Consider the following 12,090-nt stretch of genomic DNA (forward strand, 5'->3'; position numbering starts at 1 on the left):
TATGAGGGCAAATAAATTCACTAAAACTGAGTTTCAAGTCCTCATCTAGCTTGCTTGCAAGTAGCTCTGTTTCCTTTTATCTGGTGGTCAAGTCCCCAGAACAGGAAGAGCTAATGCCTCAAAGAAGGCCTGCATCCTGGTCCCGCTTGGTTTCAGAGCAGAACTCTCTGTGCTTGCTAGAGGCCAAAAGGGATGTTGCAGCAACAGGAAGGCAGCCTCAGCAAGTGAAAATGCACAGACAGCATTTAATCTTAACTGAAAATAATGTCATTGGCAGTGGTACCCATGCTGCTCCTGCTTTGACCACAGTAATCAGACAGGAAAAGGGATATTTGGGATCACGAAACTTGTCTATCCATAGAAGCAGGAGAAGCACCATATTAGGATGCACAACTGACACTGAACTGAGACTGAGCAGACCAGCTCATGTTGTGGGTAACACAAGTGGGAAAAAACCTCTGTACCCACTTCAGAGAAAGAAGAATTTATGTCTTAAAATATGAAAGCACAGGTTTTTTCCCCTCCTTTCTATCTGACCAGCATTGATGTCAACTCCCTGAAGTGATTTGTGTGGAATCAGTGCCACAGGGTTCCTTCTCTTCCTCAGCCAGCATATTCCTGCTTTTGAGTGCTGATGTTCAGACACCATGCCAGCACAGCTCTGAGATCAGCACTGGTTTCACACATGTGAAAGCACAGCATTGTTCTGTTTTTAATTGTTAGGTGAGGATTAAAAAAGTGTAAGAGAAAAGGAGTCAATTATACTGTCATTTGCTGAGTATAAGTGGCTAAAATACGGTATGGATCATCAGAGGATGAGGAGTTTCATTATTTTAAAATAAATGTGAAGGAAAAGGGGACAATAAGAAATATTTAAGAGCATCTTGCAAGTTCCTGGAAATATACCTGTTTATTCTAGTTAAAGCAAAATAAGTACTGTACTTGTCAGGTTCTGTCTTTTCTAATTTGAATAGGGTACTGTGCTTTTTAATTAAAAGCCAGATTTGGGAGCCATTGCAGAAATTACAAGGATTAACAGCAAATTGAGGTGACATTTACCTTTAGCTAGGTGAGCTCATGGACCTTCTGATTACAAAGCAGCACAGCGCTATCAGCTATCTAGTTTGAAATATACTTGCTTGTAAGATTGAACTTCTAAGACTTTGCAAGTACATATGCAAACATTTGCATGCCCAAAGAGTAGTTTGCAAAAACACCAGCATATATCAACTACATTTTGGAAGGCTTCTTTTCAATCACAAAATTTATGCTTGAAAAAAAGAAAGACCTAGAAAAAGGAATCTGCCTCCTTAATTCACTTGTCAGGAACTAGGCTCACAAATGTCAGATTCATTCTGATGATAAACATCCTACTGTATTAATAAGTAGTACGTTTACACCAGCTTGAGCTATACAAAAGGCTGCACTTTTAGATGCACATCAGCCTGCTTAGACTGACTGCTCTGAAATATGTTTTAAGTCTAAAATTGTGTGCTGGTTTAAAAGTAAACCAGCAGGGGAAATGAACTCAACTCAAAAGAGAGATTATAAGTCAGAATAACAATTTAATAAAGTAACACAATAAGTACAATTATACAGACAAACAATTGGTTTTAACCCACAAAACCCAAATGTATAACCCAGCACCCTGAGGCATGAACAGAGTGGTGTTCTTTGGGCCCCCTGAGTCCAAAGTAAAAGGAGAGGGAAAAACCTGTTGGTGAGAGCGCTGGTGCAGTCTGGTCAAGAGTGGTGGTTGCAGTCTGGTTGAAAAGTGGTGGTTGCAGTCCAGTTGAGAGTGGTGGTCTGCAGTCTGGCTGAGAGCAGTGATCTGCAGTCTTCCTCTGGATCCCACGAGTGGTGAATAGGTTCCGAAACTCCAAGTTTATATATTCTCCAGTTCAGGCAGGAATGCTCAGTCCTTCCCTCAGAGCAGGGAATTCCATAAAAGGGTATGAGGACAGAAACATCTTCCTGTTTCGCAGGCCTCTACTGATAACAGTTTCTGGGAAATGGCATGGAAGGCTATAGAATACACAGTTTTGGGCTACACCCATCCAGTGATGAATCGGTCCCAGCTGTTCTAACTAGGACAAATTGCAAAATTTCTTTTTTTAAATCTACCACTTATTACCAGGAAAAAAAAAATAGCTTCTGGCATCTATCTTTTTTCTCAAACATGAAAAATTTAGTAATATCAATAATCTTTTATAATTAAACATATCTGACCATATACTTTCGGAAAAAAATATTATATAATTTGTAAATGTCAGAGACTGAAACAGGTAATGATTTACACATTCTAAGATCACCAAAAGACTGTCTGCAAACTGAAAAGAAGCAGCTGCTCATCCAGCAAAGCCAACCACACCCCCTGAATACTGCTGAATGATCAGATAAGTGGGTGCCATTGTCCAGCCATCATGGGTGCAGATACCTGCCTGAGGAAGGGAAGAGGCTAAGAAGAGGCTCATGGCATGGCCCATGGCACTACCAATTGTTTAACTCCCCACCCCGGGGAGGTACAAGGTATTCCCACCTGAGCTAGAAGTGTGTAATAACTCATAACTTCTTTGAGTTTTGGGGGGGTGCTTCTCCCAGCCCCAGTGGATCAAGACCACCACTTCAACTAACAGACATTGAAGCTGCAACTAACAAGTTTCATCGCTAGACCCCACGGGTGGTGACTATATATATATATATCTTTCCACCTTTATCCTTTCTTTCCCTTTTCCTCCCTTATGCATTTCCTTAAGTGTTATCCTTATGCTCTAATGATTGCTATATTGCTGTAGATGATATTGCCATAGATGCCTTAATATTGCTATCCTTTAATAACAGTGCTATATTGCTATGCTTTAATATTGCTATGCTTTAATCATATCATATTGCTATGCTCTAATGTTGCTTTATTGCTATAGATGCTTTAATTCTGCTGTATTGCTATAGAATGATAACACCCAAAACGGCCACACACCTGTTTACCCTTTGAAATAAAATTGTTGCAAAATAAACCCTACACATATATGTTTACAAACACCGATTATTCAGTGTCATTTCACTCTAATCCACTCCAAGGGATTTATTAATAACCTTGGTTACCCTCCCCTTTCTTGGGTGGGTCACAACAGTAAGGAAAGCTGTTCACTTCAGTATTTTGAGAGGGCACATCACAGGTTTGTACATTAAAAAAAATAAATAAACAAATACCTTCTTTCTCATGTGTGAATAGTTCTTGCATATTGTCACAAAAATGCATGGTTCAAATCACTGCAGTCCAGTGAACTGTCACCCTTTGAGCCATTTAAATAATGAACAGAATACAATGAGGGTGGTGAGACACTGGAACAGGTTGCCCAGAGAGGCAGTAGATGCCCTATCACTGGAAGCATTCAAGGTCAGGTTGGGATGGGGCTCTGAGCAAGCTGATCTAGTTGAAGATATCCCTGCTCACTGCAGGGGTGTTAGAACAGATAACCTTTATATGTCCTCTACGTCCCTTCCAACTCAAACAATTCTGATTCTATGAAAACATATTGACACTTTTTTTTTATTATAATGTGTACAGGAGTTCGAGCACTCTGTCACCGTGAGTCAAAGGTCTGCTAGTTCCCTGAACACCAGTCCCAGACAAAAGACAAAACACTGATAGGGATGCTTGCAATAGCATCCTTCTCTATTTTAAGAAGGTAAAGTGCCTGATCCCCCCTCCTAAATTATACAACAGTTTTTGGGAAGCAGAAGAAATGGTGCTCTTCCAGCAAGGCAGAGCTTTCTGAGAGCATTAGCAGCCTCTGTGCAGAGGCAGAAGAGTGCCGTCTCTATCACACAGCTTCCTAGCCTATGCCAGCCTTTGTAAAAAGCACTCTGGCACCAGAAGACACCTTTGAGCCGACAGGTGGGTGCTCCCAAATAATTCTGTAAAATTTCAGCACGAGGCAAATGGTATGGACCTTATATTTGCAGACTTTCTGGCTTTTTCATTGTTTGTATAGTCTTACTGAGGCTGGAAAAGGAAGGCATCTGAAAACATAATTTCTATATATCCAGGGAAAGTTAGGTAAAGATGTAAAACCAGAAATACTTTCTCACTTTTTATAAACATAGGCCATTAGCTGATGAATACTTAATCTTTTTCCACTTTGTTTTGACTGTTTCCTTTTGTGGAATAAAATAAGAGAAAGTAGTTATGTAATTTTTTAAATTATTTTTTATTTTTTTTTACACATTTGCACAGTGGCTGATCTCAAGTTTAACTGGGAGGTGTCTAAACATACCATCCTTTGGCTCATGATGCACTAGCACAGTGCTGCAGAGTATTTCAGTGAGGTGGCGGGGGCAAAGTAAGGAAATGTAGGTGTGATCCTGGAAGGCAACACCACAATAGATACTGTCACCCGGCATAATCCCTTTGTAGGGTTTCAATTTCTGGATTTCACTTTATATATTCTCCCAGCTAACAGATTTTACAAAGATTTTTTTTTTACATGACAACAAAACATTCTAAGAATGCTAATAATCTACTGTACCTTACACAGATGAGTTAAAAACAGGGGCATGTTAGCTGACCGTCTATGTATTACAAAACATTTTGCTGTATACCTGTGTGCTGAGACCAATAACTTTGCCTATAGCATCTCTTCTAGAATGGTAACTCTGATCTGCAGTCCCCAAGAGACAGCAAATTCACCACTTCCCTTATTAGCTCCCACCAATAGTGAATAACCCCACTAATAGAGGAAAAACATTTTCCAATCTGACTTCACACCTTTGTGCTCATGCATGAGAAACAAGAACTGACCAGACATGAATTAAGCTGTTTGGTCTTACTGTCTGAAAGAAGTCACTCCCAGAAAGAAAGAAAATACATATGTCAGAAACAGATGAAGAAAAAGATTTAGTGTTTTTTACAACTGTTATTATTCTACTGTGCATAATCTAAGGCATTTTCAGTCACTATAAAAGGTAAGGGTAAGTTAAAAAATATTGACTAAATCATTCTGCACCTCTGACCAAACACTCTGTTAGGGTATGTTCCCCCTGATCTCAGGAAGAAATCTTACGAAGCAGAGACTGAGTCACCACTACGGTATTTACTTCTGCATTACTGATATTTCATCAGTGTGCCTTCAAAGACCCTGGTCAGAGCTGGAAGTTATATTCTTCTTTTATTGGGGCTGAATGCTGATGGAAGAGAGGAAAGAGGAGGCGGGAAAGCACTAAGTGTGACACAGCCCTCTGCCTGTCACACAACATGGAATGTGCTCAGTGATGACGGTGGAGCTACTGTCCTCCCAGCACCCCACTTTCCTCAAAAATTTACCCCAGAGCTTCTACTGAACCAGGAACTCATGAACAGGAACACTATATCCCCTTATATTTTATTTAAATGAGCTGGTTCAGAGAAGACAACTGCAAGTTCTAACAACTTCATGTACTTCTTTCTGAACGTGTAATTGAAGTGCAACCTTATCACAGCATGAACGTAATCTAAATCTCTGGCTTTGAACAAATTCAAACTTTGATGTACAAAAAAAGAACTCAAATGTCTCTAGCCTCAATAATGAGAATCCCAGATACAAACACTTTTAAGTGAGAAGGTATTCACATTTAAAATGTGGATTTAGGCTGAGTTCACTGACGTAATTTTTACTAGCGTCACAGGAAGCTCATCCCTGTACATGCACAATTTAAGCAGTAACGGACCCCAAACTCTGGTTTTAAAGTTCTGTGCTTTTGGACATGAAATGGAAACAAATATTTACCTTACTAAGCCAATGTTTTGTGTGTTCTTTACACAGAAAAGGTCCATGACAGGAGTCTGATTCCTTGTAAAATACATATGTGACTAACACAGCAAGAAGTCATCCTGAACAGAAAGGTGTTCAGCAAAAACAGTTGTATGTACATGTACATATTTCGATTTCTGAACAGACAGGCAAAATTTCATACAATTAACTGGATCCCTATCAAGATCCCAAGCCAGAAAACCACTTACATATGTGTTTGATGTATCTCATACATTCTTATTTTAGTTTTGTCTGTCCATACTTATACAGCAACACTTTTCCTTTTCTTTGGCCTATCCATTCAGTCAGTGATGAAAGACCACATTGAGATGAAAGTTAAGAGTTGATCCATGTGATGCCCTGCTGTCCCTCTTCTCCTAGATCTTCAGGTCAGACAAACAACTATTACTAGTGGCCCATGAAAAAATGTGGGTAACAGCTAATTACCTGCAATCTCAAGTTAAGCAGGCACATCAAGACATACTCTGAGAGTCTGACAACAGAATTTGCCCCAAGAGAATATTGCTTTCATTGGTTATTCCTGTCCTAACTGCAAAAAGAGAACAAAACCAAGGGTTAAGTGAGTCCACCTGCTGCTTAGAAACAAAAACATTTTGCTATCATTGTATTATCTGGGAATAATATCAAATCCTAACAAATAATCAAATGACTCTAAAAATTCACCATTCTTAAGAAAATCTTCTACAGCAAGAGTAAAACTGATATCAAATTCTGTCTACTAGCAATTGAAAAAGACTCTCAGGGAAAAGAAAAAGAGTAAAAGTAAAATATTATCAAGTTGTTTTTTTTTTTTTCTATTTCTTTTATATTCTTTTGCATCATCCTAATGTTGGTTTCACAAGCTGAGTCATAGCAAAGGGCAATACTAGCTTTTGAAGATGACCCTCTTCTATTTGCTTGACCTATCCAGAAATATGGAACCATTTGCATCAGGAAATTCGACCTTGATTTTTTAACAAAAAAACTTCCCAAAACAACAACAACAAAAACCATGCATACATAAGAAAAGAAAGTAAGAAAGAAAAAGAAAGAGACGCCAAACCAAAACAAAAGAATCAAAAAAACGAAGGCCCCCACCCCTGAACCCAGAGTCATTAGCTGTGAAGTGGCCAGTGGGAGGAAGAGTGTTTGAAAGGTTGTTTAATGCCTTTCTCAGAAACTGGTCTTTGGAGAAGGAGGAGAACAGGAATGAAGAAGCTCAGATAAAATGACGAAAGTGATTTCCAGTCTCTTTTTTAATATATTTTTACTCTTCTGTATCTGGAAAAAAAAAAAAAAAAAAAAAAGTGTCAAATGCTGAATTTCTCCCCTTTGTCCAAGGGGTAGATAATCTGGGAAGTAGAAAGAAGAGTATCAGTTTAGACAGCCTCATTTCCTGCAAGCAGTGCAGCTTTGCTTAACTGTTGAAAGGGTGCAAGGTGAGGCACATCAAGGCAATACCTCTTATGGGCTCAACTGGAAGTATCATTCTGTCCTGAACAAATCAAAATCTATTGCAATCAGATTAATCCAGTTGGAATTTAAACTTTGGCATCAAGGAGATCATGTAACAGAGTCCAGCATGTTTAGATCAAGAGATTCCATTAGGTTTCTTTGCTGTAGGGCTCTCTGATCACCCTTGCTTAACAGTTTTTTCAGTATCTTTTTGCTTATAAAGGCAACAGCATTGTACCATGTGGTTTGAGTTTAAACAAAGAAAATGCTCCAAACACAAAAGAGCACTATATTTTAAAAACTCTTTTCTCCCAATGAGCTTTCAATGAAAAGCATAGTCTTACGTATGGAGAGGTGCCAAAGACATAACAAAATATGTGCAGTTTAGAACCTGCTTGCCTCCTCTGTCAAATATTTATAATCCTTTGGCCTCATAATTAGGCTATATTTGACTAACATTATCCTGAATGTACAAACATAACTGTTTTCTATGTAGTTATACCACAAGTGCATCTTCACAATGAACAGATCCTGAGGAAGAAATGTAGACAAGAAAACTTTTTTGTTATTTCTAGTGTAAGAGGACAGTTTCTATTTAAAGAGGGCACTCTATCCAATTGTCCTCATATACCTCTCTAGAAATCCTCGGGAAAAACTTCAAACAGGAACATGAATATTTTACTCTATATTGGCTGTCCACCCTGCTTAGCTACAGTTATTCTGACAATGCTTATGTCAGCAGAGTTAGAAAGTGCAACCAAGTAAGATTCAGCCCAAGGAGATATTAATTCATCTGTAAGACTGGGCATGCCTTGGAAAACGTGATTATATCAGAATGTCTTTTGGTTCCTTTCAGGAAACCTGTTTATATATGTGTTTGTATATGTAGATTATGTAGATGTAGATGTAGATGTAGATGAAGATATATATATATATATTTTTAAAGTAGTATTTGGGCAAAGGAGAAAAAGGATTGCCAAAACAAAGATCTTTTCTGCTGGATTGCATTGTCTGTGATGAATGTATACATTGGCTGCACAGATCTATTAGTGAGTTGGTATCTTTTTCTTCTGCACAGATAGCATGGGGACCTTTTCTTTCAGGATGGTCCCCCGTAAATTGCTCACTGATGCAATTCTAAGACACTGTTTTAAAGAACTAAGCTTTCAGTATTTCATAGGATTTATTTAGACTGAATTGTCACATTTCCCACATAAACTACAACAGGAAATGGTAACAGCCATAACAAAAGTACCACACTTCCCTAATGTTTCCCAACTAAAAGGTTCAGCCTGATTTACTGTCCTTAACAGGATCATAACAATCCTGTGACATGTATCATTAGACATGTAACATTTTAAAGACAAAAGACTGGTCCAGAAGGAAAGGTAATCATTTGGGGTGAGTGGACTAAATAACATATTTGAATCTCTTAAAGGATTTGCTGAATTACACCAGGAATATGAAACAGAGCTCAGAGTACCACCCAACACATGGTCTTTTTCCTATGCCATCCATACGCACAAGAATTTTAACCCCTCCCATCTCCATTAATGAAAGAAGGGAAAATGCAATGTTTTTTTCCGGACTCTAGAAGTTTCCAGTAGAGAACTGAGTCAACCCACAAAGGCTGTAGATGCCCCAACCCTGGCAGTGTTCAAAGCCAGGTTGGACAAGACCTTGAGCAACTTAGTCTAGTGGAAGGTGTCCCTGCCATGGCAGGGGAATTTGGAAATAGATGATTTTTAAAGTCCATTCCAGCCCCTTAACATTCTATGATAAATTGTTTTTTCCTTCTGTTAGCTACATCATCAACTCCAGTAAGAGCATTCCAGTGTAGCATTTGCTTTGAATTGTTTTTCTACTTGATGGAGCAGATGCGCTGGTTTTCTAGCCAAATTTCCCTCTGCATATAATTCAGTTTCCCTACAACGACCTTAACTTTGGCTGTGACTCAGCCTCTCTCTCATTTAAACACAATAGTTCTAGTGCAAATATAGCATGTATCCATAGAGGTAATTGAAAGAGGAAAAAGAATGAATATGGACTGTTCTGTATACAGGAAGTAGTTCATTTGGCAACATAATTAACTGAAGTAGCCTTGCCTGAATGTACGTCAGTCCTTCAGTGACACCGACAAACTTACTTTGTTTGTTAAGGTTGAGTATTGGCCTTCCCTTTGATCACTAATGTAAATGCTCATGACTTCGACAGCCCTTCATGTGATACTAGCACCCACCACAAGGAGATTATTAAGTCCATTTCTGCTATCAATTTGTAGCTTATACTAAAGCATTTTTAACTTTTGCTTGCTGGACTATGAAACTATGTATCTATACAGACTGATGTACAGAAGTGAAAATACACTTTTATCTCTCTTTTAGTGATAAAAAGTTATTTGGAGTCCGAGGTATTAAAAGAACTACAAATTTTAACAGTTGGTATTTACCAATGCAAACTTTCAAAATCTACCACCCAGTTGGAGGACAGGAACAGAACTCCGGAAGCATTTAGACTCACATGAGAGCTTAGACTAACTCAAAAACATCACCTGTTCTGTACTGACTCATGCTCCTCACTGAGTGTACATCACAGGTGTGATGCTGGTTGCACCAACAGAAGTGGAGAGCTGACCCCTCACAGTGTTGCTTCTGAAGGTGGCCAGCTTTGCTGCTCCAAATAAATGCCTGCTCTTTGCCTCTATTCCTTCCTCTCCAGTTCCCAAAAGCACAGCACTGCCCAGAGAGGGCTCAGGACAACTCCCCACAGCCTCCAGAGCCAGGTCAGGCTATTAGGACAAGATATGATTTTCAAAGTGCCTTTAAATGAAAAATCTCTTTTCTCTCCTAAAAAGAATAAATGCTGAATGCAAACTGCAGGACAGTGTAATGTGGAATAAGAATTCTGTGGGCAGGTGGTTCTTTTTTTTCCACAAGCTACTTAGCATGCTTGAGTCCTTGTGAATGAAAGTGTTTGTGAGGTTTGTTTGCAGTCCCTGTTTTCCCTGCTCAAATATGCATTTCCGCAGCATTATAACCATACTTAATTCTGAAGGAAGCACATGATGACACCACAATTATTCAGGATTACACTGTTGAAAATTTAGGGGAAAAAACTGAATCCTACGGGTTTTCTCATTTCTATTAAAATCAGATTCTGTGGTCACATTCCAACAACTCTGTGTGTAACACAACTGCTATTCTTACATGTTAACACAAACAGCAGATAGCAAAAGGGGTTGCACTTGAAGGAAGGTTGAATACACAAACTTCATGTGTTATGACTCTTTAGCCTGAAAAGAGAGAGTTGCGAGGAGACTCTAATAAAAAGTAAATGAAATTATGAGTGGCACCAAGAATGTAAAAGGGAACAATCACTCATTGTTCCTCACAGTCCAAGAAGGGAGTTGCCAAATGAAATTATCGATAATAATAATAAATTTGAAACCAATAAAAAGATGTGATTTGTCACCTAATGCCTAAGTAAATTTTGAATTGTATTGCCTCAGTGTCCAGTATACAAAAGTACCAGGGTTCTAAAGTTAATTAGACAAAGTAATGGAAGAAATATCCATCAGAATCAAAGTTAGAGATTTGACTTCTGCCTTGGCCCTCTGGAACACAGAAAGCTGCAGGGGGGCTGGGGAGGACACACACATTGTGCTGGTTTTGTTCTTTGTTCATTAAGATCTCTGCTATGAAATGTTGTCAGGTAGGTGATGGAGAGCTAAAGGGACTTTTGGTCTGACCCAGCATGGTTGTTCAAGTGTTTATAGCAAAGATGACATGGTGTTTGAAAGCAGCTTCTACCCTCACTTACTAAAAGCCCAGGTTTTTCAGGATAAGACTATTAATTCCAAGGTCTTCTCTCCCGCAGCACCCAATTCCATCCAGACACTGGGTGAAATAACAAAAGAAATGACAAATTCCTGTATGGTCTTTGATATCATAAAACAATTACTACTGATGTAGTGCGCAATGAGGTGAAATAGTAGTCTGAGTAATTGCATCTCAGATAACATATAATAGTTATCTTTCCTACTACAAATGATGGAAGTATTTGCAGCTGCTGGAGCAGATTGCTTAATCTGTCACCTTTAATTCCTTTGTGGATTCACTCAGCATTTTGCAGGACTGCCTTTTAATTTTTGTAAACTTTTTCCCCAAAACCTGGGTATTTCTTGTCTTCCTGAGTGCTAAAGTGGACTCAGTCATAATCTGTAGCTTTTCCACCTGAAAAGCACTGTTATAGCTATTCCTAGTGCTCAAAATAAAATGAAGATGTTGAAAATCAAAGTGCTCAGTTCTCAGCACTGGATGATCCTGTCTCCTGCTAAAGGCATTTGAAAGCCTTCGCAAAGATAATATAAGATGATGAAGAAATAAATTCTACATGCTTATGGTATTTTCTTCCTTCCATTGCACCAGAGATGTATGAGGCCTAAGAAACAAAGTTCAGAAGAACAATGAAATAAAGAAGAAATACGCATTACAAGCTAATTTATCTCTGTTATTCGTATTTTTAATGGGTGAGAAATTTTAGTGTTTTTGTGGGTTTGTTTGGGTTTTTTTTAAGAAAACAAAATGTTACTCAAAGATGCCCGCATCCTGTTTAAAGCAAGGGAAAACAAGAATAAATACTGTTGGGAAAAAGTTTTGAATACTTGTTTTTTGTAAGTGAATTTAAATACCATCACTCTAATTTAGCAGACAACCCAAATGCTTAACATTCATTTTGCTAGGAGAGGAAATGGCATTAGCATAGAAGGTATTCTGATTTTGGAGCTTAAAACCCCTTCCTCCCACTCCTCCCTCCTTCCTGGGCTTAAGTTTATTCCTGATTCTCT

At 38.6% G+C, this 12,090-nt stretch overlaps 1 protein-coding gene across 10 annotated transcripts in view; it reads right to left on the bottom strand.

Annotated features, from left to right (window-relative positions):
* The window catches only part of PDE1C (phosphodiesterase 1C), a 196,611-nt gene that overhangs the window by 13,457 nt on the left and 171,064 nt on the right, over positions 1 to 12,090 (bottom strand). The window contains exon 17 of one of the 10 annotated variants that reach the window (XM_027655955.1): positions 5,623 to 7,070. The exons of the other annotated variants lie outside the window; for them this stretch is intronic. Coding sequence (XP_027511756.1) covers positions 7,057 to 7,070 — 14 coding nt within the window. The 3' untranslated portion in view covers positions 5,623 to 7,056. Of the gene's footprint in view, positions 1 to 5,622; positions 7,071 to 12,090 lie in introns of those variants that run through there. 10 annotated transcript variants of the gene reach the window in all.

This window comes from Corapipo altera, unplaced genomic scaffold (assembly GCF_003945725.1).
Source record: "Corapipo altera isolate COAL_440 unplaced genomic scaffold, ASM394572v1 59, whole genome shotgun sequence".
Lineage (NCBI taxonomy): Eukaryota > Metazoa > Chordata > Aves > Passeriformes > Pipridae > Corapipo > Corapipo altera.